Source organism: Platichthys flesus, chromosome 24, assembly GCF_949316205.1.
Source record: "Platichthys flesus chromosome 24, fPlaFle2.1, whole genome shotgun sequence".
In the NCBI taxonomy this organism is placed as follows: domain Eukaryota; kingdom Metazoa; phylum Chordata; class Actinopteri; order Pleuronectiformes; family Pleuronectidae; genus Platichthys; species Platichthys flesus.
Window position 1 is genome coordinate 5,733,871 of NC_084968.1, and position 27,268 is coordinate 5,761,138.

General features: G+C 45.7%; 1 protein-coding gene across 3 annotated transcripts in view; it reads left to right on the forward strand.

Annotated features, from left to right (window-relative positions):
- The window catches only part of kdm6ba (lysine (K)-specific demethylase 6B, a), an 88,697-nt gene extending 63,797 nt beyond the window's left edge, over positions 1 to 24,900 (forward strand). For 2 of the 3 annotated variants that reach the window (XM_062383870.1, XM_062383872.1), the window contains 22 exons: positions 10,485 to 10,566; positions 12,550 to 12,671; positions 12,996 to 13,119; positions 13,286 to 13,378; positions 13,519 to 13,798; positions 13,888 to 13,965; positions 14,148 to 14,321; positions 14,437 to 14,619; positions 14,906 to 15,451; positions 15,594 to 19,195; positions 19,387 to 19,513; positions 19,842 to 19,947; positions 20,073 to 20,278; positions 20,404 to 20,501; positions 20,588 to 20,656; positions 20,809 to 20,957; positions 21,141 to 21,255; positions 21,335 to 21,522; positions 21,603 to 21,744; positions 22,232 to 22,358; positions 22,974 to 23,144; positions 23,288 to 24,900. In XM_062383870.1, the coding sequence (XP_062239854.1) occupies positions 13,001 to 13,119; positions 13,286 to 13,378; positions 13,519 to 13,798; positions 13,888 to 13,965; positions 14,148 to 14,321; positions 14,437 to 14,619; positions 14,906 to 15,451; positions 15,594 to 19,195; positions 19,387 to 19,513; positions 19,842 to 19,947; positions 20,073 to 20,278; positions 20,404 to 20,501; positions 20,588 to 20,656; positions 20,809 to 20,957; positions 21,141 to 21,255; positions 21,335 to 21,522; positions 21,603 to 21,744; positions 22,232 to 22,358; positions 22,974 to 23,144; positions 23,288 to 23,308 (6,594 nt within the window). In that variant the 5' untranslated portion in view covers positions 10,485 to 10,566; positions 12,550 to 12,671; positions 12,996 to 13,000 and the 3' untranslated portion in view covers positions 23,309 to 24,900. Of the gene's footprint in view, positions 1 to 150; positions 668 to 10,484; positions 10,567 to 12,549; positions 12,672 to 12,995; positions 13,120 to 13,285; positions 13,379 to 13,518; positions 13,799 to 13,887; positions 13,966 to 14,147; positions 14,322 to 14,436; positions 14,620 to 14,905; positions 15,452 to 15,593; positions 19,196 to 19,386; positions 19,514 to 19,841; positions 19,948 to 20,072; positions 20,279 to 20,403; positions 20,502 to 20,587; positions 20,657 to 20,808; positions 20,958 to 21,140; positions 21,256 to 21,334; positions 21,523 to 21,602; positions 21,745 to 22,231; positions 22,359 to 22,973; positions 23,145 to 23,287 lie in introns of those variants that run through there. The other variant, XM_062383871.1, reaches the window with a different exon arrangement.
- Positions 24,901 to 27,268: the final 2,368 nt, after the last annotated feature.

Genomic DNA, 27,268 nt, shown 5'->3' on the forward strand with positions numbered 1-27,268 from the left:
CGTCAGGGGCTAATACTCTTCCTCGACCATAAATAGACGCTCAGGGGGAAATACGCTCCTGGAGCTTCACCAACACTCAGTCACGAGTCTGTACAAAAGGCGCAGGAGCTGGAGGAGGCGGGGGAGCAGCTCCGGTACCGGGGCTGAGTTTGGACTCGGTGCCAGTTTGCGCTGTCAGGGAATTCCGGGGACGTGCGGTGACGTCACACGCCTGCTTGGCTGTGCGTGTGTGCTGGGGGCGTGAGTGGCTCTGTCCCTTTAAAGCGGAGCTCGGCGCAACACGATCCGGCCGCTTCTGTGCGTGTGAGGGCAGAAACACAGGAGCTCGACGCGGAGACGCACACGGAGCAAAGCTGTCCCTGCCACCGGGATAAGAAGCGCAGCGACGCTGGGAGGAAGGAGCCTATCACGGGACACCGCAGCCGCTCCGGGTTCCACGGCTGTGTCGACAGGAAGCGAAGGAGACGCTCAGGGATTATTACAGAGCTGCGGCTGCTCGGCTCAGCCGGCTCGTCGGGAATTTCTCAGCAGCGGCGGAGCTCCACAACTTGCGGATACAAAGAGAGAAATAGCAGCGGTGGACCTCAAACAACGGGATTAACCGCATATTTCAATTTGGAGATACTTGAGTTTGTGGAGCGTCTATTTGAAGCGCGTGGATGAGACGGTGAGTGTCGGAGCTGCTGTGTGAACAAAGTCCGGTCCAGTTTGTTTGGGTTGTTTTGAGGGAACTTCGACATCAGTACAAAGTGTTGATCAAGTAATACACGTTACTAAATATGCTGTACTACTATATATTACAGCTGGGTGCTTTATTTCTGATGATTCAGCTGCGTTGGCATCAGGACAAGGAGTGAATTGTGGTCATTGATTAAGAGCTAACCTCTGATCGTCTCTAATCGATGAGGTGGGGGAATTTATCTGTGTTTTTCCTTTTACCATAACTGACTGATCCCACGCGTGTGTGTGTTTTCCTGATAATCCACCGATCATCATATTTACCGGACATGTTCAATCACCCGCTGCACGTGGATCCGAGTCATTTCTGAACATGGGTTTTGATGGGAATTTGAGGTTGGTGTACTTTCTGTTCCCCAAACACAAAAACCACCCCTCGACTTCTAAGATCGTGTGGGTGTTTGCGCGTATTCGACCTGTAAAGACACTGCCCCGGTACAAAGTAATCGTCCGATGATAAAATACTGACAATGACTCCATGTAATCATGTTTCTTCGGGAAATCGCTGCTTCAGCTCGGTCATTGTTGCCCTGAAAACCCAACTCGTGGCTAGAAAAGGCAGAGAAGAGCTGGAGGACAGGGAGAGAAAATTGCTTGTGTAAGGAGATCTCACGCCATTGTGTGTGTGTGTGTGTAGGAGTGGGGGGTGGGCAGGATCACCGAGGTCGGCAGCCGTATAAAGTGAATGGATAGCCGCCACCCCCCCATCACCCCCCAGTCAATCCTTACGCATACAAAGAGCCGGAATGAAAGGAAGTGATTTGCATCACCTCCTTCTGAGGGGGGGAGGGTCGGTGTTTTTGGGGGTCTGTGATTCGGGGGTAGCCGGTGCACCGGAGTCTGACCGCTGCAGTCTATTGGTTGGTTATGTGTTACCCAGTCGTTCCGAGGAGCCCCATGTCCCCAAGCGGAGTTTGACTTTTAGACTCTAGCACATGTTTGCTCTTTCACCCGGATTCATAATCTATATCGGGTAGATAGACCCCACAGGAGTCAGCGGAGGTTGCGTCATCCAGCTCCTCACACAGCTGATGAGCACATCTTTGTTTCTGCGTGCGCGTTGGATACATACAGAGTAAATCATACAAGAACAAGAGGGGTTAAACACGCGTGAAAGTGCGCCGATGGGACGTGTGTGGTGATTATAATTTACCGATGTTGACATTGTTGGTCTCCGGACACGTTGATGAGAGTTTGTGGCCCGACTTGTGTGTGTGTGTGGGGGGGGTGCTATTAGTCGCTTTATTGCCCGTAATAAAGGCACAGGAAGAGCAAAGTGTGCTGGCATGAGATCGCGAAGAAAACAAAAGAGAAACCCTTTGAAGCTTCTTCCGATCACTCACATCGATTGACGTGTTCTGCCTCCGTCGTTTGATGTCGGAGGTTGTATAAAAGTTAGGGCTTCCAATCGCTTCCACACACACACACACACACACACAATCGCTTCCACACACACATACACTGTTGGCCGGCTCTGTGCTGCCTCAGCTCTCCCCCCGCCCCCGTTTGTCCCATGATCTCAATAGGAGCGTGTGTGTGTGTGTCTGTGTAAGTGAATGAACAATCGCCGCCCATTTTACTATGTGATGACGAAAATGGAGGAACATTAAAGTGATACACACACGCACGCCTGGAAAGAGAGAGAGAAGGAGATGACGGCAGAAAATAAGAGTGTGAACTCAACTATAGTGAATGAGTCACACAAGTTGAGTAAGCAGACGGTGTGTGTGTGTGACTCGCTAATCCAACCCCCCATTTACCATATGTAGCTGGGATGGGGGTGTCCTCAGCAAATTAAGGAGTACTTTGATCCAATTAAGATGTGTTCCTTTATGTGCATGGGAAATGGGTCAGTAGGTTGGCTCAAAGTGCTTACTCATCTAAAAGTTAAGGGTGATGAAGCAGTGTGTGTGTGTTGGCCGTGAAGGCCCATCAGGTTTTTTTTTTGGGGGGGGGGGGGGGGGGGTCTTCATGCCCCAAGCCAACTTTTGCTTTCTGTCAGAGGAAACAAATACAAATGAGTTTTAAAGGGAAGCACGTTGGGGGAAGTGATTGGATGTCATGACGAAACGTTTGTCTGACGCCACACTGTTGCAGTTTTTTTCCGGTAAAGGGTGTCGTTTGTTCTCCAGTTAGAAACTCTAAAAGAGAGAGAGAGAAGTAGCTTGCAGGACAACATCTGCCGCTTTGACAGTTTTCTCCGACACTCCCCACACACCTCAGCACACCAGGCGGTAAAGCAGGAGTCCTGCTACGTGTCGGCTGGCACCAAGGTTGGAGACCATCTGAGGAACTTCCCATCACCTCATGTGAGCACAGATTCTGAACCTTTAAAGAACCAATATCATGGCAATCCCAATTTACCTCCATTCATTGGATAGACAGTAAGTGGAGTCATTTAGTGACCAGGTGCCCTCAGTAATGGAGTTAAATACCTTAGCGAGCGCTAGTGGGCATTACGTTTGTCCCAGACAGGATAAGTTTAGTCGGGAGAAAAACTCAGAAAAACTCAGTCAACCAAGTGTGGAATTCCACCGTGCAGTGTGAGACGGCCTGGTGTGTGGCCGGGGGCCGAAAAACTGCATTTTGGTACATGTGATTTCAATTCATTATTAGACTGAGGTCAAACTATGCTAAAATATAAAAGCAGGTATTAAGAAAATAACAATGCATATGCATAAGAGAAAGCAGTTTGAATTTCATGTATGGATGAAGTCATTTATTACTTCTTTCGCTTTAGTTTGTAGTTCAGCCAGACTCTGCTACACTGCAGCCAACCACCAGGCTGAGACACCCATAACTATAAATACTGGTCATATGTGCAGCTGTGGTCTCGCTCTAGGTTCTGTTCACGCTGTGTTTTGGACTGGGAACAATAAGGGGAAACAGATTGTTATAATGTAATCCAGCAGTTAAAGGGATGACTTTACTCGCTTTTGGAGATCCAGACAATGATTCAGATGCTGTCGTGAGACGAGGCAGCTCGAATGTAAAGAGAATCGAGAATGATATAAGAGAACAGAAGAATACACTTTCAAGACTTCATCTACCCTGAGTGAACAGGGCTGTGTAATAGACTAGTGGGGAGTTTACTTTCGGTTTGGAACAAGTGAAAGGAAACTTTTTCTCCGCCCAGTTCCTCGCTCGTGTCTGGTTTTCTGCGACCGATGATGATGAAGGTGATACCACGCTGGAAGTGAGGGTGTATGAACCTGCATTGCGTTTGTGTGTGTGTGATTCCTACACATAATTAAACACGCTCTCACACCCTGGAAATCATTTTCTTCCTTTACCTCCCCCATCAACTCCTTTGACTACTTTTACCTATCTCCAGGGGCGGACTGGCCATCGGGAATACCGGGGACATCCCCGGTGGGCCGATGGCCGAAAATATAAATCCAACGGCCCATCACTATGATGTACCGGCCCACGCCCATCATCGCATCAGCCCTACAATGGTTGAAACAGCGGCACAAGCGTAATTTTCTCCAAGAGCTATACCTATCTATTCGCACTGACTGCTTTTATACTGCTACTCGCAATCGGTCTTCACACTCATGGTGACTATTTTTCGATTTTTTTTTAAGTGTCTTTTAATATGTGTTTTACAGACTTCGGAAGTCCAAAGTAAGAAAAGATCTCCACCTTATTAATAAACACCTCTAAATTGGTTCTTACACAGCCGAAGTGTAGAGAATTTGGATTTGCATACATACACGCAACGCGGCACCCAGTTATACGCATGCGCACAACCCATGAGGCCCAGCTCTTCGTTGCCTTCGTTGTTTTGGAGAGTGCGAGAGCATGCCGTCGGCACCAAAACGAAAAGGTGGAGCTGAAAAGCTAAGAGATAAAAAGAAAAAATGTCTGGAGAAAGGTGCCTCAAAACATTTAAAAATATCAAATTTCTTTGGAAAACCACCGACTGGTGACAGTGAAAAGGTAAGATAACCCTAACCCCATAGACCGTTATGATCTGGTAAAATAAGCAAGCTGGTGTTGTTGTCAACATCTAGATTATCTATTTTAACATGTTAGCCGTAGTCACTGGCTTACAATTGATGAGCAAGCTATCCATGGTGGTAGTTGTAAATAGGACAATCTTATAATTTCTATTAACCTGTGACAAATAAGTTAACCAGCTAGTTTGTTATGCTAAAATCTAAAATTATAAATAATGTTTATATGTTATCTAGATTGTTAATATGTTATGTAGAGGCGTTGACTTGGCCAAGTATAGCATGCATTTCACAACATATTAAACAAAATGTTAATATGTTATCTAGATTGATGATTCAGCTGCTGGAAGCAGCAGCCAGGGGCATGAGAGCCAAGATAAGAGCCAGGCATGTGTCCATCCAGGCAAATTGGTGGATCCAAATGTTATTAAAAAACAAACATACATATATGATGTAATTTCTTTGTAATCATCCAAAATAATGTTAAGTGTATGGGTATTTTTCCCAGAAGGCCACTGACTGTTCGATACGCGCGATCCATTGAGTGGGCAACGCGGCTACTTAGTGGGCCGCGCGCCGTGTATTGAGTGGGCCGGTCTGACAGAAACTCCCGGGCCACTTTTTTCCCCCAGTCCGCCCCTGCCTATCTCGACCACACTGCTAGAAGAAACCTAACTCTGTGTCGTTTCACTTTTTCTCTGAGGAAAGGAAAAAAAGCCTTTCATTATAAACAGCATTGGTATTTGTGGAATCTGTAAACAGACCTTGGATGTTGTCTGGACTAAAGGAAACAAACTGCTGAGTCTGTGTCACAGTTGGTCTGATAAAGTCAAAATTATCAGTAAGTAATTACACCCACTGGGAGAGAAACAAGGTGTCGGCCATCTGCACGCATGCTGTCATTAGCTATGAGCCACACAGGACACACACCCGCACACGTCCATGTTGTATTTTTGTGATTGATCCACACACACACACACACACACACACACACACACAGACAGGCTGTGGATAAGAGGGAGATGATGGTGTGTGAGGTCAGCCTGCCCGGTGTCTCTGTAAACATGTTTATCATCCTCATAAACCTTGTTATGAATTCCTCTCTGTCTGCCCCTCTGTTCGAGCTAAATAACGGTGAGTGAAGATGCTACTGGTTCCCATGGCAACGGTTACCAAGGGAGCAGAGTCTGTCATCTGGTTAAGTGCATTTCTGAGCTATAGGTGTGTGTTAGCCCTGGCTGTGGAATAGAAGCATTTGGAGAGACATAGCAGTATGAAGGGGGGATTCTGCCCCTCAGATTCTGAGGCAGCTTTTACAATGTAGAGAGACGTAGTGATACTCGGTTTTGTCTTGAGCTTTTTTTAGATTAGTTATTGAAATCATTCAACCGGAGAAGAAACGTTCTGGGGATTTTGAGCTTGCTCAAGGGTGGAAATCGAGAGTGACAGTGATAGAGGCATTGTCAGTTCTCATTGATACGCCCACGTTCTCTTAGGTTTCCAGTATGTTGGGAGATATTGGCTGTTTTCCTTTAAGAGTCACAAACCAGGTGTTGAGTCATTTTCTTTTTCTGTTTCTCTCACACACACATGTTCACACACCCTCCTGGATTCAGACGCGTAAGAACCCTAAAGTGTTGTAGGGGCTGATGAGGAATCCAGACTTATGTTTGTGTGGAAACACATTCACACACTCATTCTGCCATCATATGTTTGTCACTCAGTTTTACCAGAAGCTAAAAAGAGAGGAAACAAGGCTTTTCCCTTAACAGGGATAGTCAGAGGCAGTGACAGTCTCCTCTCTGTTGACGAGACTTGTGAAAGGCACGTGTGTGCAACTCATGACTCTCACAAGATGACTGTCTGTCTGAGGTGTATTTCCGGAGCTATAAGTGAAACAGGTTATATATCTGAATTGACTCCTTTTGTCTCACGTCTGCACAGATTTGTATTAGTCACACAAGATCCCGTTGATCTTTTTTAACAGTCAGAAAGGCTGTTATAGACAAATTAGGAACACATAGACAGTTCATATTTATTCAACAGGAAGCCACAGCCTTAAAAGCCGTTCCCAAGGTCTTCTCTCTTTCTTACACAGACACACACCCCGACCCCTCAGGGAGGCCTACTTCCTGTGGCTGTGACGACTACTTCCTGAGCTCTGATCTCCTTCTCTTAAACGTCACACGTGTATCTGATCTGTGTGTTTATATGTTCAATAGAAATTGAGATGCACCACACTAACCCAGTGGCATGTTGTCAGTCACAGCCCAGATGTCAGGGTGCTGAGTGCAGCAGACAAAGGGGGCCTCATGTTGTCTTGTTTTTTTTCTATCACCCCCCACCCCCTGCCGTTACGTGTTTGGTCTCTTTTTCCACAGGCAGATGATATGTACGCTAACTGTTTCTCACAGAGGGCCTGGAAATCAACGTTTTCATCTTGGTAGAGGCTTTGCAGCCAACGTGTTTCTTAAGAATAAAAACCTGGGTGGAAAAAGAGACAAACCAAGCAGCATATTGGCCTGCTGATCACCAACAGCCAAACTGTTTTGCTGTTAACCTGAAACTTCCCAGTGACTGTCGAAATAAAAAGCAACGTCAACCCAGCAGAGTTAAAATGTGAAGACTTCTGAGTTTTCCTCCTCCCTGGACTTCTCTCTGTCATGGCCTGAATGTAGAGCAGATGTGTGTGTGTGTGGGGGGGGAAGAGTGACATAAAAGCCAAGGGGAGACACCATAAGATAAATAGGATCTTTTATCTGGCCTGTTATGGCTAACTGGCGTGTTGCTGCTGAGCAGGGAAGGTCTGGGTGTAACCGGGTGAAGGGGTTAGCACCACGCTCTGTCCCCTAGATGCAGGGTTGGATTATTGAGGTGGATGCTAGAATGAGATAATGGTCCGCCACAGAGGTCAGAAGCTTCTGTGTTTATTAGCCGGAACAATGTCTGCTTGCTGTGTCCTTGGCTGACCTACACTGCCCCGTGTGTGGTGACTACTGCAACAGTCTTCTGATATGGTGTGCGTGTGCGAGGATGTGCGTACGGCTCGGAATGGGATGAAGTTAGCCCGCATCACCGTTTTGGAACGGCATGCACTGACGCTTGCACACAAACAAACAAACCCATGCGTACACAGACACACACTGGGAGCCTGGCAACAAGGGGGAGGCGGACGAAGGCAGGGGCTGGCTGTTCCTCTGAGTTTGTGTGTGTGAGAAATGCATGGTGTTTCCTCCCGAACTGGATCTCTATCTGGGAGTGATTATGTAATGGACTAGAGAGGGCGAGGGAGGACAGAGCAAGACAGAATGGGAGAGAGAAATGCTTGGCCTTTTCCGTTATACTCTCTGTTTTCTCTTTTCTTCCACTTCTCTCAGCCTTATCTGGTCATTTCTTATCAGCCAGGCTCTGCAGTGACTAGTCAGGATAGTCATGCACTCCATCTGTCGGCCACTACCCCCTTAAACTCTGCATTTCCAGTGGCTTTTATCCTCTCTCATATGGTCTCAATATAGTCAATTTGAGCCGTCTTACTTATTGCTCTCTCCCATTGGTAATATTGGTGAAAATCATTATCAAATCAAAGGCCCAACAAAGCATTCATTTGATGTTAAATCTTACATTTTCTTACAGCAAATAAAACAGTAGTTACCCAGATGAGAGAAATCTGCTTTTAGTCTTTTTTGGTCTCACGATGCAGAACAAAAGAAACTTTTTTACACTAACAGATGGATACTTTTGGAGTGTATTTCCTCACTGCCCCCTCTTCCACCAGTCTATTTTCCACTCATGGCCTCACTGTGGTGGTCTGGCTGGGGACCAGTGAAGGCCAGTGGCTGGGAGAAGGCTGAGGGGGAATAGTTTAAGACGACTGCACAGAGACAGACGTCATTTGAACATCTTAACTTCAATGATTTGCTCATGGTAGTGACTATGCAAGATCCCCTGTTTGTAGCCACAAGGTTATGACTTTGGTTTTTCTGTCACGTGGGATTACGGTGGATTTATTTAGTTTGTGTTTGTGTGTATGTGTTTCTTGGTAAAACGCCATCGGGGATTCAAAAGGGCTCCTTTATTTTTTTTGGTCTTGCCTCATGGTTGGTGTGGTTGACAACAGTTGGCACGGCTTTGTCTGCTTGCCAAAGCTTCCTGCTTGGCCCCGCCTCCCAGCTGATAGCCGGCGTTGCCAGGACAATGAGAAACTTGCGTAACTCAGACAACGAGGGCATTGACAGGAACGAGACTCTTTGATGTGTGATGGGGGAATTCACGTGAACGAGATGTACCATGTGGTTTTTTTACGTCGTCTGTTTGGAAAATAAATGATAAATATGTCACCTATTTACATAGAGTTGTTTAACACAATTGAAGTGAATATACTCAAAGTACTTTAACTTAACCTCAGTCTTATAGGGAAAGACTTCAGCCTGTAGTTAGTTTGTGGATAAAGTGAGGGTGTTCAGGATTGATGGCTCGGGAGATATCAATGTGAATATTTGTGTGAAAGGGGTCATTAGTGTGATCCCCATCATCTCTGTAGAATTTACCTCATCATTTCTCTTGAAATTGTGGTTTAATTCCTCCCCCTGCAATGAAACCCCCGTATAGCTCATCACATCCTGTTTGCTGATCCAAACACACACATACACACAGTCAACCAACCAACGTGGTGTGCTGCTTAGGAAGCAGAAATGATGACAAAGTCTGAGAAATTCCCGCAGTTCGAACTTCTGTGACGGTGCAGGAACACGCCCCCGGTCACCCGACTGTGCGTGGTGTCCCATGAGGGCGGAGTTTAGGGCAGCGGTGCGGGGTAAGCCCTCTTCAAGGGCGCTGAGTCAGCGGGGGATCCCCCAAAAATGATATGCGTCTCCTCTCAGACACTGAATCCTAACTCATCGCTGTGATAACTAAGTTTCATGGCTTTGGTATCATCTGATGGAACCTGAGCTGCTACATAACACTGCCTGGCATCTGTGTACACTATCTGGTTTCAGAGGAGTTTCTCCCAGTGTGCTGGTGGAGTAGCTGTGAGCAACATGATAGCCGGGCTAGCAGCAGGAGTAGACGACCATTTGGTTACAACAGACATAAACACACACCCTCTATAAAAGTGGTAATTACAGCCTCGGCAGCGTGTCCCTGTTTGCACTCTCAGTCACAACCAGCTCTCTTTGCTTTCCCTCTATATCTTTTTCTAATTTAAACCTCCCCTTCTGTCTCGCTCGGGCCCCTCTCATTTCCCATCATGCCATGTGTTTTATTATTTTACTATGTTTCACCAGCGCTACACGTTGATGTGATAGTTGACTTAGCTCAGCTCTTCCTGTTTGAGCGAGACCAGCCTTGTTTGTGTCTCCACTTGCCTGTTGAGCTGCACAGTCAGACTCACTCTTGTGTCTCTGAGAAGAGAGAGAGGGTGAGCGAACGTGGAACAGGACCCCCCTCGCTCCCATTGTATAGGCCTCCCTGCTGACTAACCCCTGCGCCTCTGAGCCACCCTCAGGTTCTCCACGCTGCTCTGAGACCAGGCGTTACCCCAGAAGTCAGGAAAGCAGGAGGGGTGAGGGTAGAAACGACTCACTGTCTAGAAAACCAGAGAAGAGAAGTAGTAGGACAAAGAAGAGTTTGGTTTATACTGAAATCAAAGACCACCCTCAGCCTTGATTGAAAACATGCTTTGAGACGTTAGGCTGTTTGACAGTTTTGATCATATTGTGATGTGTGCTGCTTCATATTGTTTTTGTGACATCTTGACATGAGTGTTTTTGTCTTCTGTGTCTTCAGGGTTCACCCCAGAGGGATGATTGGCAGCCCGATCCGAGACTTAACACAACTGTGAATCAATAACTTGGTGCTACTCTAAAAGGTATGTTCAGCATGAGAGCGTGTCCGTATCACATTGAGTGCAGTCCTGACAGTCAACGCCAAACTATCTTCACATAGCAGCAGTGCCTGGTGGATGATGATCCCTGTGAGGCAGGAGGGGAGAGATAGAGAGGTGGTGTGTGTGTGTCACTGTAAAGCACCACTCCTTACAGTCGTGTGCAGCGATTAAAATATCCCCAACTGGCCTTTAAATAGAGTTGGTGGGAGGAAGACGAGGAGAGGAACTGGTGGGTGGAGGGACTGCGTATGACCAGAGCTAATTTAGGAAAACCAGTGGAAGAGTGCTGTGCTGAGCAAGAGAAATGAATCATAACCTGTGTGTGCACTCTCCCATAATGCATTACACATTGCTCCTCACTGCTTGAAAGTGTTTTCATTACACTTCCTGTACAATTGGGGCTGTAATTTGTTATTTTTACGGTAGACTCTCAAATCATAGATAGACGTTGGACCATGCACATCTGGTATTAACATGTGGTTTTTGTGATCCGATGTCTCTGTGTGCAAGAGACATATCTGTTCATGAAGACATGTTGTTTTAAGCCAGTCTGAGTCCACGTGTGTCTAATGTCCCTATGTGTATGTGTGTGTGTGTGTGCCTGTGTCGGCATGAGTGAGCGAAAGAGAGTTTGGAGAGTCTTAGTGTGGGTGTGTGTCTGTCTGTCTCAAGATGTTTAATAGTCAGATCATCTTTAACCCGCTTTGGGATAATGGGATGGGATTATTCATTGTTTTTGGATACTTAAGTTTATGTCAGATGTATACAAGGTTATATTTTATAATTTAAATTTTGTGCATCTTCAGCATGACAGAAGTTGGTTTGTCACTCTCGTTTTTAACAGCAGGTGTAAACTCATCCCCTCAGGTCTTTGTTAGGTGTCTCTTGTTGTCTCTCTTGAATCAAGCGTTCTTTGAAGCTTGGGCTTCTTTGTATCTTGACACCTTTTGTCTTTATGTGTGTGTGTGTGTGTGTGTGTGTCAGTCAGTGTTTCAGGGAGGGAGGCGAGTTTATCGCTCACCTTCTTTTATGTCTTTTCCCCTCAACCAATTTCCTTTGTGTCGTCTCCTTTTGTGTGTGTGTATATGTGCGTGTGTGGGAAGGTGTGTGGGCGTTCTTATGGCACCGTTCCGACTCTCCACTCCACCTCCCTCCATCTCTTCCTTCTTCTCTGTCTCTATCTTTTCTCGTTAATCTATCCTTCCATCCTGTTCAGACCGTCTGTCGCTGCTGCCCCCCTCTCCCTCTCCATCACGCCTGCCGTAATGAGATTAAACCTTAGTGTATCCATTGGGCATACACACGCACACACACATAATCATCCACTTAAAGGGGAGCAGACTATTCTCTCTCACATGCACTAAACCAGCACAAGCCTGACAAGACCCTGCAGCTTGCACACTTGGCACTGCTTCCAGCACCCCTAACTCTTGTGCACAAACACACACACACTTGGAACGTGACCAAGGCCTCTCACTCTCCGTCTTTCCCTCTGTCTCTTGTTATCAGGAGGCCCATAGTGAGGATTACAGTAACCCCAGGTCTGTCCTCATAGGTGAGCTCCCCACTGAGCCATCTGGGCTGCAGTAATAATCCTATTATTCACCAACTGGTTTAATGGCGCCTCCTACAGGCTGATTGATGCATAGCAGCCAATTTAAGACAAAGAAGTCATGACATTTTGTGTATTCCTCTGAATAATTGTTGTCCTGGTGAAATGTCTAAACTATAACAGAAGCAGAAGAAGAGAGTTTGCCTCTGCAGTCAGAGTCCAGGCTTTTACCTGCCTCTCCCCTGTCCTATATTCTACCTACCCCCTCCCCTCTCTGCTGGCCAGCTCTTCAACTCACACACATATACTGCTAGCCCGCATTATAAAGAGCCCGCAGCTGTTGTCAACCTCCCAGTGTGTCTGTGTCTCACCTGTGCTCACACTGGCTCTCCTGTTCTTCTCTGTGTCTGCAGCCAGTAGGCTTTTGGATTGTTGGTGCTGAGAACAGAAGAGTGGAAAAGTCCAGATCTTCTCAGTGTTGGAGTGAGGCCCTCTCTGTGCTGCAGTGGAGGGCTTCACAGACATAGCTAGTCTGGTAAGTAGCAGTGCTCTGATATGACTTCTGACTATGAAGCACTCATGCATGGATGTCTAGAAGTAATTATCCCTCTATAATTGTTTAAATCCCTGGCTACAGCCTGTAATTTGAATGGGCTAACTGGTGATAAAGCCAACGTTCCTGCAAAATGATGTATGTTTATGTACATAATGGACCTTCATAAAAAGCAAAACGTTGAGAGATTAGATCTTTTACTAAGATATTTTATGAGCTGTTATATTTTAAGTTATTTTTCATTATCCTATATGGCGCAAGTGTTTGTGTATTAATACATATTGACTGTTTTACTAATATCCACAGGCTGGATGCATCACGCAGTAGAGCAGTTTGGCGGGCGAGGCACACGGGATTCCTTCCCTCTGGACGGACTCAACCGGGGACCATGGGCTCCCGTGGGCGGCCGCGCCTGGCAGCCACCTGCCAGGTCTGTAGCCATGACAACACCAACATACAAACTAACACAAACCCCTTTGTTCACTTGAATTCACTGAAAAGTCATGATTTTACAGAGGAACTGAAGTATAAGGATTAGAAACCGCAAAGGAATGTTACCTTACTGACCTGTGTCGGCTGTTTCTGTTTGTCATCAGATGTTTGCCTGGAATGAACCACCAGCTCCTTCCCCATCTACCTCCTGGTCCCATGGGCGGACTGAACCACCCCAGTAAATACTTCACTAATGGGTAAGTCATGCACAAAATCCTCAGTTGCAGACCTTAATCTATAAAGCAAAGCGTAAAAAGAAAAATTTACAGAAAAATCACATGATGATTCAGGTTTTTCATTAATTTATATGTCATTCTGTCTTTTTTTGGCTCTCTAGGCCCATGAGAGGAGGCGAGAAGCACGAGCTCTCACAGCCAATGTTACCTGGGCTGCAAAGGGAGCAGCAGCGACCTCCTCATCTTCATCCTCCCCCTCCTCACAGAGCGTGGGAGCAACTAGGCCAGCTGTATGAATCCCACCTCCCTCCTCAAGGACATCCTGTGGTGTCCCTGCCCAATGAGCACTCGCTCCGCCTCCATAATGGAGGCTATGCTGGCAGTGGTGGTCCTCACCCAAACTCGCATCTTCCGCACACCAGACCCAACCACCTGCTGAAGGTGAGGAACAGACTTGTGTATCAGGGTAAAACTGTTTTTCAGACAAAACGCTGACAATGTTCACACTTTCGCTGTTTTCTGTGCTTTAGTTTGGGGGTCCTCAGGAGCAGCAGGTTCCCCGGGGGCCACCATTGCTGGGAGATGAGATGTGGGCTCAGGTGCACCAGGTAAGAGCCCTTTAATTGGCTATGATCATGTTTCATCATATGTATACACATCGAACCTCTATAGACTGGCTGTCATTTCTGCTGCAGCCAGACAGGTTGAAGTCAAATTCCAGTCACAGACATTATCACTGAGATTTGGATTCAGCTGCTATAAAACTGATTTTACCTCTTTCTATTCACAGCAGAGGGGCTACCCAGGGAAGATGCTTGGGGGACAACTGAAGAGACCAGGCCCTCCGTTGGGAGAGCATTCTGTTATCCAGCACACTCCTCCGCCATCCCTGCACCCATCATCCCACCCTCCCTCTGCAGAGGACTGTCCCAGCCCCAGCAAGAGGAAAAAGAGTTCCGATCAGGTATTGAATACAATTTTTTCTCGTAATACCAAAAAAAGATACAACACATGGCCAATTTTAAAGGTCTCTGTCATTCTCATTAGGAAGGTAAATTATTGTTCCACTCCCTCTGCAGGTATCCCATCCTGGGCTTCAGCGTTTCCCTGGTCCTGGCCAGTCTTCGCTGTCTCAGCAGCAGTCATCAATCCACCACCTTCCTCAAAAACCTGCCTTCTGGAACCCCCTCCACAAGGACAACAACACTCCCTGGCAGCCCCGACCCTCTGACCGCAAGAACCCATCATCCCAAGAGTTCCAGGTCCGAACAGTAACAAAATATCTCATTGACTAAACGTTTGTTGGAGCCAAGGGTTGATATTTTAATGTTGACCACAATCAATAGGCAAACCTTAATTGGATTGTGTGCTGCCATAAAGAAGTATTGAATCTATAAGCTGTCTGATACTCAGAGAGTATTGTTCACTGTGTGGCACATAACACTAATTGATTTCCTTTTCCCTGGTTAGTTAAGTGCAGCATTGAACAGATCCTTCTGTCTGTGACTAATAATCCCCTTGTTGCTTTCTTTTGGTCTGATTCAACAGGAAACCAACAAGCAAAGAATGGGCAGCTATACCCAAAAGTCCTCTCCTGCCTCTTCCAACGCTTCAACCCTCTCCCCTCCATCCAACTCCTCTCCAGGAAGCTACAACCAGGGATGTGCTCCCCAGCTCCAGAAGGACACATTCCAACCTCAGGCTGTGAACCATCAGTCGCCTCACTCTTCCTACCCCACTCCTGGCTCCAAACTCGGGTTGGCACCAACCTGCCAGGCGATGGAGCCTCGTGGTCCTCACAACCAGAGAGGCCCCCTCGTCGGGGGCCAAGGTGGCTGCCAAGCTACCTCTTACACATCTACCCCAACCAGGGGGGACAGAGATCAACACCTACACGCCCAATCACCAGCAAACCCTCCTGCAACCAGCAGCAGCAGTATGCCTTACAGCCACTTCCAGCCTCATCCAGGGCTGGGGCTCCAGGGTCCCCCCCACCCTCCTCCACTTGCCAGCAGCACCTCAGTATCGCAGCAACCGCAAACTGGGCCCCACGAGGCCTGGAGATACCAAGGCAGGCCCAGCAGTCACTCCCTGGTGAGCACAAGTCATTCATGCAGTAGCTCATTTGTACACCGTTTTATCTGAAATAATCAGGCTTAAATTTTAACCCAGGCACAGTTGTTAGAGCTCTTTGTTATATTTACTGATTTAAATTGCTCCTTATGTGTTTCTTCAGGAATCAAGCATCTACAGGCCTCCAGGACTGCTACCTCATCACCAGCAGAGCCACAATCAGGCCGTGGATAGACGGGTCCCCCCCCAGCATCACCATCACCATCACATCAATCCTCCTCTGCCCCCAACCAACTCCACCCGTACACCTGTCATTACCCCTAATGTTCCTGTATCCCAAGCCCCAAGCTCCATCAGTGGCTACCGCAACATCCGCAGCACAGGTGACGCCACGGCAACCACATTGCCCCCTGCTGGCTGCGCTGTGAACAATGGCCGCACTAATAGCAGCTGGCAAAGAGGTCGAGAACCAGTACTCCAAACCTCCACGAGTGCCGGCATTAGCTCCTCCTCTCAGCTGAATACTCTGCTGCATCTAGGTGGTCAGAGAGGACAAGCTCCCACTGCCAGCCAGCCTCACCAACAAGGGCCGCCCAGACCACCACAGCAGGGACCCACCAAGTCTCTGCCCGTTAAGGGTAAGACGTCATATTATCCTCAGGCTGAACTGGAGCAACCTCCTGCGTTTTCCTCCTCATCTTTGTTCTCCTCAGGGCACCAGAGGGCAGGGGACAGTGTTATAACAAGCAGGGTTTCAAATCCACTTCCTCACACTCCTGCTACTTACTGCCCAGCTCCTTGCTCCACTGTCAACTCTGCCTCTCAGCCTCCTAATCAGATCCTCTCCTCCAGACTGGGTCATCAGCCAGACTCTGCCTCCACACAGGCGTACGCTCAGTCCCACCTTCATCCACCAGCTCCAACCGCTATCCCCCAATCCATTGAGGAGGCTCTAGACAAGCTCGATGCTGAGCTGGAGGGACACATGCAAGCTGAGGAAAGGAGGAAGCGAGACAGAGAGCAGCAAGAGAGACGAGCAAGAGAAGAGGAGAGGCACAAGAAAGAATGGGAGATGAGGCAAAAGCAGGATGAGGAGAGGAAGAGGAAAGAGCTGGAAAAGAAGGAGGAGGAAAGGAAAAAGAGAGAACTGGAGAGAGAGGAAGAGGAGAGGAGGAAGAGAGAATGGGAGAGGCAGGAGCAAGAGCGAAGGAGGAGGCAAGAAGAGGAGAGGCAAAGAAGAGAAATGGAACGGCAGGAGGAGGAGAGGAAAAAGAAAGAATATGAGAGACGGGAAGAGGAGAGGAAAAAGCGAGAGTGGGAGAAGAAGGAGCGGGAAAGGAAGAGAAGGGAGCGGCGAGAAGTGGAGAGGCAGGAGGAGGAGAGAAAAAAGAGAGAGCTAGAGAGGCAGGAGGAAGAAAAGAAAAGACAATTAGATCTGGAGAGAGAAAAAGAGGAGAAAAGGAGGATGGAGTGGAAGAGGGAGGAGGAACTTTGCAGTGCAAAGGGCAAAGAGCAGACTGCTATTGAAAACCTGGAGAGACTGCTCTCCAGCACCTCTTCCCCAACACCCCCACCCCCTCGTCTCTCATCTGTTGCTGCCTCTCCTTCAGGTCCTCCACCCCCCTGTTCCCAGGCCTCACCCAGCTACCCCTGGCTGAGCCGCGGCGGCGTACTCCCCTGTCCAACAGGCCAGACAGCAACCACCACGTCTCTTGTAGAGAGGCTGAGGCCGCCTCCGCTTACACCTCAGACTGAGTATGCTCGAGAAAAGCAGAGGCAAAGGGAGATGTGGAGCAACAATGGCGGAATGACATTCAGTCCCTCATCAACACACAATACCTCAGGGATGAACCAGCCGGCGTACATCAACAAGCCCCCGGCAATGCAAGCCGCACCCAACCAATCCAAAGACACATCCAGGGAGAGAGACGGCCATCACTCTCTCCCCAGCTTGGCACTTAGAGAGCCCCCCAAACTGTATCAAGCCTTCCCCAGAGAAAACCCTCCACCACCGTTATCCTCCAGCTCCACAGGAGGAATTCTCAAGCGGGTGAAAGGAAATGGCTTGGACCACGCCACCAGCAGCGACTCAGACAGCGCTCAGTTTGAGGAAGAGCCCTCGGAGTTGTCCACACTGCTCCCTGATGGTCTGGCAAACATAATGGCCATGCTGGACGAGTCTATCAAAAAGGAAGAGGAGATGTATAACAATGGCTCCTCGGGACTCCTCGACAACTTTTCACCCAGTGTCCTTCCTATCAAGAGCTACCTGTGCGCCCCAGACCTTGTGCCAGCAACGAAGCATCAGCTCAGCCAGGAAGACTTTGGATCTAACCCCCATGCTAGTCCTCCTGTGCTCAGCCGCCAAGGCTCCCTGGCATCCCCCTGCAGCCGGACGTCTTCTCTCAATGAGGAGGACGAGGAATATCTAAAACCGTCTCTAAATGTCTCCAAACAGCCACTGCACATGGGGACAGGAGTAGGAAACACCAATTACCGCCACAGTGACCTGGCTAAACTTTATGGCCTCCCCGAGCAGACAAAAAGTGAGGCTGATGAGGACGACGATGAAGAGGATTCTGAAACTCCATCTTGTTCACCACCACCCCAAAGACCCCACCTCCACCAGACAGGCGTCAACAGCAAGTCCCTAGCAACAGTCCTAGAGAGCCAGAAGTACGTGTATCGAGGTGGGCCTTTTGGGAGACCCCCTCCATCTGCTCTGGTTGGGGTCAAATACTCCTCGTCGCTGTCTCTAGGTCCCGATATCTGCCGTCAGCAGCAAAGTGGCTCCCCCACGTCCGACTCAACCAATCCACCTTTCAGTCCAGCTGTCCCTGCTCTAAAGTCTTCCGCCCCTCTTCTGCTGGAAGACAAGAAAATGAAAATGGAGGAAGCTGACATGTGGAGAGATAGTAGAGAAACTACAGAGGAAATCCTAAACTCTATCAAAAAGGAGATTGTTCCCACCATCAAGCCTATTAAAGTGGTCAAGGAGGAGCAGGAGCTGACAACCATCTCTGAGTCTTCTCTGGCAGAATTGGGCAAGAGCTGCGAGGTCATTCTTAGTCAACAGTCACTTCCCAAGAAGAACCTCCTGGAGAAATCAGAAAGTCATGGCAGAGTGGAGGAGAGCCACAAACCTGACAAAGTAAAAGAACGCAGAGATAAAGACAGAAACAGGGATAAAGAGAGGGAGAAAGACAAGAAGAGGAAGCATGGTCACAGCCACAGTAGCAGCAGAAAGCACGAAGACAGAAAAGAAAAGAAGAAGCATAGAGAAAGGAGAGATGACACGGCGCTGTCATCATCGTCGTCATCTTCCACCCATTCTGGCTCCAGCCACAGACGGCACAAGGACAGTAAGAGCCATAAGGAGAAGAAGGATCGCAGAATTCTCGGTGACCTCAACCTCCAGAGTAAAGAGGGCTCAGAGAAGAACCGCAGTCACTTTGAAAAGCGCAAGGAAGCATCAGGTGCCAGCTCCAACAGCGAAGGAGAGGCAGAGTGGACCTCACGCAGTTCTGGAGAAAGATCCTCTGAGCTCAGGAGAGGCTCCGAATCAGGCTCTTCATTAGGTTCCACAGACTTCTTGAAACTGAAGGCGCTGTCAGACGGGCCGCCCAAGGAGCTTAAGATTCGCCTGATAAAAGTGGAGAGCGGCGACAGGGAGACGTTCATCGCCTCCGAGGTGGAGGAGAAGAGAATCCCTCTGGAAGAAATCAGCATCAAAAACACAGCCAGTGAAATCATCAGGTCTTGCAAGTAAGTGCAATGTGGAAAAAGTATTTTCTAAAAATAGATTTGATGTCACCTTTCGTCAGGCTTTTTGAATATCTCTGGGATCAATGAGGTTGGAAAATCCAACACCACATAGCTCACGGGGACATAAGTACTGACCCAAACCTGTGTTTTGCAACTTCATGTTTAATATATTCTCTTTACTCCTGTTCTAGGGGCGCCAGAGTCACAGGGAAGTTCCGAGAATCTTTCCTGCTCCCAGCCTTCTCTGTGAAGCCCGTCGTTAACTCAGATGAAATCATTCCTAGAGAGAAACTCAACCCCCCTACACCCAGTATCTATGTATGTCACTGTGCTCTACATTTCTCACACACTTCACTTTACTTCAGCCTTTACTTTGGATGTGATACATATGGGATATTAATGTTTTTGCAAAGAACAAGTAGCTAAATCTATGATAATATAGAGATATCTCCAGAGGATAACTTAAAATCCACTGAGCTTTTTCATCATTAAGTACAAATAATGTGTTCTATCTGAGCAACATAACATACAGTTGGCTTTATATTTAAAGTAACTGCGCCCTCTTGTGGGGAAGGAGGAAAATCTGTGTTTATTCAATTCAAAACAACTTTATTTGTGCACTTACATGATTTTTCCCCCTGTGTAGTTGGAGAGTAAGAGAGACGCCTTCTCCCCTGTGCTGCTGCAGTTCTGTACAGACCCTAAGAATCCAGTTACTGTCATCAGAGGCCTGGCTGGATCGCTACGACTCAGTACGTTTACACATTCAATTCGTTGAGAAACTCGTAATCTCCACTTATCTTTTAAAGAAATAGTGACTCTAGACATGAGTCATAGTTTTCAACAACTTCCTCACATTCCTCTTCTTTGTGTTTAGACCTGGGCCTGTTTTCTACTAAGTCGCTGGTGGAAGCCAATGCAGAGCAGGCGGTGGAGGTGAGGACTCAGGTGCAACAGCCTGCTGATGAAAACTGGGACCCAACTGGGACGAGTCAGACGTGGCCCTGTGAGAGCAGCCGCTCCCACACCACCATTGCCAAGTACGCCCAGTACCAGGCCTCCAGCTTCCAAGAGAGTCTGCAGGTACACATCTCACACTACACCTGCCAATAGTTCTGATAATGTTTCTATTACACACCCAGTTGATTTACTCTGCATATTATTGTATCTGTGTAATGGTTTTGTGTTGTCATGATTTGTGACTTCAGGAGGAGAAGGGAAGTGATGAGGAGGATGAAGATGATGAGAAGAAGCCATCCAGCTGTACTGATACTCCCATCAAGGACATCTCTAAAGAAAGTAGCAGGTAAAGACACATTTCAAAACAACCTAAACTGGAAGAATTGCAGTGTTAAGTCATTTGTAATAATGTTGTAATGTTCTTCTCCTCAGTGCTGAGCAGAAACCAGTGGGGAAGATCATTAAATTTGGCACAAACATTGACCTGTCAGATCCCAAGAGGTGAGCAACACAACAAACACTAGTGCTCTCATGTCCTAACACACAATAAATGTCTTTCCACAGGTTGCACTGCCCGATTGTGCTCATGTCTCAACACTTCAGTACTACAGATGACTGTTGTTAGATTGAGCCTGTTGTGTCTCTGTGCTCAGGTGGAAATCCCAGCTGCAGGAGTTACAGAAGCTGCCAGCGTTTATGCGTGTAGCATCGAGTGGAAACATGCTGAGCCACGTGGGACATACCATCCTCGGCATGAACACGGTCCAGCTCTACATGAAGGTTCCAGGGAGCCGCACCCCAGGTAAGGGACCCTGTTATGTATTGATACCGCCAGCAATACGTTTTTGTTTATTGCTATGGCAAATTGGAAGAAGAAATTTTAAATGGCTATTAAAGTGTAAAATATACAAATTAGTGCGAAACTAACAATTTTACATAACACTACCACGATTGACACTGAGGACGTTGTGTGTTTATTCAACAGGTCACCAGGAGAATAATAACTTCTGCTCAGTGAACATCAACATTGGCCCTGGAGACTGTGAGTGGTTCTCTGTCCACGAGAACTACTGGCAGGCCATCAGCGACTTCTGTGAAAAGTGAGTCTACACAGCATCATTCAGTTTGCCAAGAACAATGTTATACAGACGATGACAACTTATCACGTTTTGTCCACAGGCACGGTGTGGACTACCTGACAGGGTCCTGGTGGCCTGTACTGGAGGACCTCTACAAAGCCAACATCCCAGTGTACCGCTTCATCCAGCGCCCTGGAGACTTGGTGTGGATTAATGCTGGAACTGTCCACTGGGTTCAGGCCGTGGGCTGGTGCAACAACATCGCCTGGAACGTTGGGCCTCTCCATGGTAAGAGTGCACCATCTAGTGGCAGAAAGAACACTTTTAGAAAACGGCCTTTTCTCTAACGCTGTCTCTCTCGTGTGCAGCCTACCAGTACCAGCTGGCCCTGGAGAGGTTTGAGTGGAACGAAGTCAAGAAGGTGAAGTCCATCGTCCCCATGATTCATGTGTCCTGGAACGTGGCTCGCACCCTCAAGATCACAGATTCAGACACCTACCAGATGCTCAAGTGAGTTTACAGACCTATCCTACCTTCATCAAGGATGTGTTCAATTTCATTGGGTTCTAGGAAGCTGTAAAATGTATGTATATTTTACTGTGGTGCAGGTGGTAGAGCAGGTTGTACTAATACCAGAGAGTCAGAGGTTCGAATCCGTCTCCCCCCTATCTGAATGCTAAAGTGTCATCTTGTGTCACTGTACTGTCAAGACTTACTGATGTCATGCTCATATTTTGTTACACGCACACATACAATGTGCACGTTTTAACATATCCTGCGCTCCAGGAGTGCATATCTAAGCCAAACCAGGGAATGTATTAGTGAGACTATTACGAAATCTGAACATAAAATAAGTCCTGCTCTGAAAGATAGGAGTAAACAGCTTAATACATACTGATTGACGTAGGACACAGGAAAATCGATTGCACATTTGTAGCATTAATAGTTGATGGTAACCTAATATAAATATGTGTGTGTGTGTTTACCTTCTTGTCAGACACTGCCTGCTGCAGTCCATGAAGCACATCCAGATCCTGCGGGACCAACTGGTTGCTGGCGGAAAGAAGATTTCTTATCAGAGTCGGGTCAAAGATGAGCCGGCCTACTACTGCAACGAATGTGATGTGAGTACAAATCAGTAACAGCGAAGTGAAACTAAGACAGTGCTATAAAAAGGTACAGTTAACTGAAGGAAGTTTTAATTAACAGTCTATAATAAATAGACTGCAATAAATCCTACACTGATAAAGGTTAGAATATATAGTACTTAGATATTGAAATGTATCTGTGAACATCATGAGTTATCACTATCTAATATATGTAATTTGTAACCTCAGAGTATAATGTTTCTTGTGCAAATAGGAAGCTCTGCTGAAGGTGTACTGCTTAATTTCTCTAAGATATGTTTTACAATGAGTGGGTTATTAATATGCGAAAAAGGTTAACTGGTGCAATTTAGTCCTCTCTACTTTTTTTTTATAAAAAAACGTTAAGATGTCTTAGTTTTCCTTCATTAAAATGCTTGGGACCCATATTACATGAAATTAGATGGTTAAAATATTTATGCTACAGTTTAACCCTGGTAGGATTCATCGCAGAGAGTTGATCTCATAGTATTAGTTCGGTTTTAGATCACAGCTGGTTAAAATATCAGGTTTAGTGTTTTTTGAAAGTAAGAACATTTCCTTTCTCTGACTACACTGTGAATGTTTGTATAACTGTGTTCTCCTCTGCCACAGCTGGAGGTGTTCGATCTGTTGTTTGTGACAAGTGAGAGCAGCAACAGGAAGTCGTATGTGGTTCACTGTGAGGACTGCGCCCGTACGCGTAGCCCCAACCTGACCAACGTGGTGGTGCTGGAGCAGTACCGCATAGAGGAGCTCATGAGCACCTACGACTCCTTCAACCTGGTGAGTCAACACTTACCTCCATCACTGCAGCTCCAAGAGGCGCAGGTTCATTTCTACCTGAAGTAAAAACAACTGTCAGTTATTCTACATTTATTCCATTATTAACTAATTAATCCTGGGTTGTGTTTTTGTCATCATACCAGGCCGCCTCCTCCTCCCGGTGACAGAGCTCCCCTCCTGCACCTCCTCAGCCATAACCAAAACTCCTGCAAGCCGGGACAAAAGACACAGTTTCACTTTGGGTTTCAACTTGACCATTCATTATTTAAGATCATTTTTGCTACTACTGCTAATACTTGCCGAACAGCCAGTTGAATAAGTTTACTCATCATTACTGTTTACAAAAAGAAATACCAAGCCGACAATAAAATACCAGTTTACTCTCAGATGGTGCTTTGAAACAGGAACCCTGGCAGCAGTGAAGCTGAGACCCAGGGGGCAGTCGGTGCTGCCATTGAACAAACTGTGGAGGATGGTTTCAATGGTGCGTTTCTGTCAGAACCAGAAAAAAACGTTTTCTGTTGTCGTCGTCTTGAATACTGAAATTTGTACAAGCTGTTTGCAATTTTTCTGTGAGGTGCTGTCTTTTTTAAAATAATTTATTGTTTTGTTTTTCTAAACTAGATCAGCCTAGATATATACCACATTGGCCTTGTATTTAGAAAAGAGACAAAATAAAAAATACTAATAAGAGATATGAACATTTTTCTAAAGCATTAAGAATTTTAAAAAATACAATTGTTTGGAATGCTTCAAAACATACGGGTTTCCACGACTTTGGTTGTTTTGGGGAGGATTTCTTTTTTTGTTCTTCAGATTCTTGTATGTGTTGTAAATCTTGTGTTTTTACCAATTCTACTTTTATTTCCTCTGGAGATTAATATTCAGTTGTCACACATCATCAGGTCTTTGTGTTCATTTTTTACAATCTCTTTTAAAAAGAAAGAAAAAGTCATTGTCATCTGGTGTTTGTGTTTAGTACCTCTGATTGTTTTGTTTTCCGATATGCAGACTTAGTATTGCCTGGAATTTTTTTTCTTTTTGGCATTGTACATTTAATTTAAAAAATTTCCTCTATTTATTGGATATCAATGTTCTCCCTTTTTCGATAGGGGTTGTACAAGTTTGCGATTTCTTTTCCTATATTTTTTATGGTGACTGATTGCTCTGTAAGAACTGAAATGTGGGAGTTGTGTGTGATCAGGAGCGGAGGCTGCTGTTTCTTTGGTGCTCGCCTCCCGACTCCTGTCTTTTTTTCCTGATATATATTAAATGATATCTTTATCTTGACTATAACACCACCTTTCCTGTAGACGATAGGCACACTGCTCACGTAGAGAAGATGACTAATGGAATGCTGTGTTTGTATGCTCATTAAGGAGGAAAAACTAAACGACTTTTTCAAAAGTGGTTTGAGAAGCGGTAATTTTTTTATTAAGTAGGGGGCTTTTAGACGAGATTTTAAGGATTTTATGATATCTGTTAAATATGATAACGGGATAGATGGTGCTAAATGTTCTCTTTGAACAATTTGTTTTTCTGTTTGTCTTCTTAAAATGAGAATTCTATTTTTCCTGTTGCAATATTACCTTAACCTTTTCCTTCTCTTTGTGGTCATTTATTTATAACTGCACTGTTTAGAGAATCCACACAGACATACTTGCAGACACACACACCAAACTGAGCCAGACATGTCTTAAACACTTGTGAATTTGTGTGACATTACTATGACTATTAATAAACGCTTTTTGATAAATCCAGAAACGACCTGATTTCTTCTCATCAGCCACAAACGTTACAACATCAGTCAGCATCAAAGACACAAAAATAAACAAAGACGAACCAACCAGCGTCAAACTTGGACTGAACTCAACTCCCTTATTGTCATCACTGTAAATCAGGGACAAAACAAATACGCAACTGTACAGCAAATTATCTCTTTCCCAATTATATGCATGCATGTAAGGTATATTTACATACAAGTATTCACACTCCTTCACTAGATAAATGGGTTCATAAGGCTGCAATCACGGCCAATGGTACCCTAACCTAACTGTATTTCTGTTTCTCCTATTTAAAAAATTATTCCACAATTTAAGCTTATAAGTTGTCAACTTCACTGTTTGTTGTTTGATAGGAGCAGACAAGTTGATGGATTTTACTGCACATCATCTTAAATGAACTCAGCAGCCAGCTCACAGCCTGCCTTCCAATGCTACAATAACAAGTCATATCCCTCAGATGTGACAGATGTTTGGCACCGTTTTCAACCATATCCTCACTCCTGAGCTTGCTATTGTTAGAGAAGCATGAGAGGATCTTTCCTGACATGCTTCTCTAACATGCTTCATGTCGATATAAAAGTTTCCTTTTAGATATCAAGGGTAAACGAAAGAAGGAGGTTATACAAGCGGCCAAACTTCACAGATGGCCGAGCAGGAAACCGCAGGGAGCAGTAACAAGACTCAAGTTTCCCTCATGATCACTCGAATTAGAATCAAACACTTTGAATCATATACATAAAAAGACACTTGTTTTTCAATTATAACTAACATTAACCTCTCACTGTATCTTGTAATTGATTTTACTGACACCACTTCGTTGCCTGTATGCCAGTGAAAGAGTTATTTTGTATAATTACAAGTGTGATATCATTTGAGAATAACCTTAAATGTTGGGCACCAGAAAGCTGTTGCTTGTATATTTCTAAGTTCGGTCTTGATAGCGGTTATTAAGCCTGGTTGTATATACACTTTCAGTGTTCAAGCAAATTGACAGGTCGGATTGTCCTGAGGTCAAGTTGGAGGCCATGAGAGGGACAGAGGAATAGCTGGCTAACTAAAGGAAATCCTGCTTCAAATCACACAGGAAAACCAGCTCCATCCGTCTGTCTGTTGACCCTGCTGCAGTCAGGTGACACGAGAGGACGTGTGCTTTTCCAAAGAGAATACTTCAGTAGTCCAATCACAACGGCATGGTGTAATCATGATGAAAAAAAACTTTGAAGTGTATTTATGCTGCTTTTGTAGAACTTGAGATGAAAGATTATGTGCCAACTATTTCATCTGTAATCAAAAGTTTCCCACAGGAGAGTCCTTGTGAACTGGTCTGTCAGCGGTGATATAACACAACGTATAGCAGTTAGTCCCTCACTCTTTATTGTAAATATATCACATAATTGTTATTTTAATGCTGCATCTTGTTTGAAAAAATTGAACAATCTATGTTTAGTTAGAAAAAAAAGGATTGCATGGAAGTAAATAAACAGCGAAGCTCAAAGCAGAGGAAAAAGGCTAGAAAACCAGGATCAGACAAGACTAATTATTGAACTTGCTCTGATCTTTTTCTCATCATTAACTGATTACCATCTTCCTTGAACTTTGTTCTTGTTATTTCATCCTGCTTTTTTTAATCCAATGTTCGACCAGTCTTTATCTGAGCCACATCTCCTGATAGTGAATGTATGTTTCATCATATGTGGTAAACAGAACAAAATGACGTCTCTATTCATAGAGTATCTCTCATGAAGCTGTCATGTGTTTATCTGCCTTGACTTGATGTGTCCTCTGATGACCTCTGATATAATATATAAACATCTAAACCAATGTGAAATGGGATACATTTTTTCTCATGCATTTAATGTGTGGCTGGGGAGGGAAAGAACACCAACGATGACAAAATGTGAAACTTAATTATGGCATGGAACAAACTTAAAATAAAATATGAACTCAAAATGGCGTTTGAAAGAAGTCACAGTATAGTATGGCGTCTGAAAATCGGTGGCACTTTTTATCAGTTTTCGGACACCATACAATACCATGCGTCCGAAAACTGATTTAAAAAAGGTCATAGTATTGAATGGCGTCTGAAAACAGATAAAAACGTTATAGTATAGTATGGAGTCGGAAAAACTCACTAAAATGTCTTTAAATTTGATACAAACTTTTCACTTCGACTCAGAGTGGACTGATTAGATGTTGATGGCTGTAGGTCAAAGGTCGATGAGGGACCTATAGTTACTGTGCATGACATATTATTAAGACTGCCATATGGGAATCTACCACAAATCACTTGGACTCACTGATACATTTATTAGATTTCAGTGGTCAAAGGTCCAGGTGGCC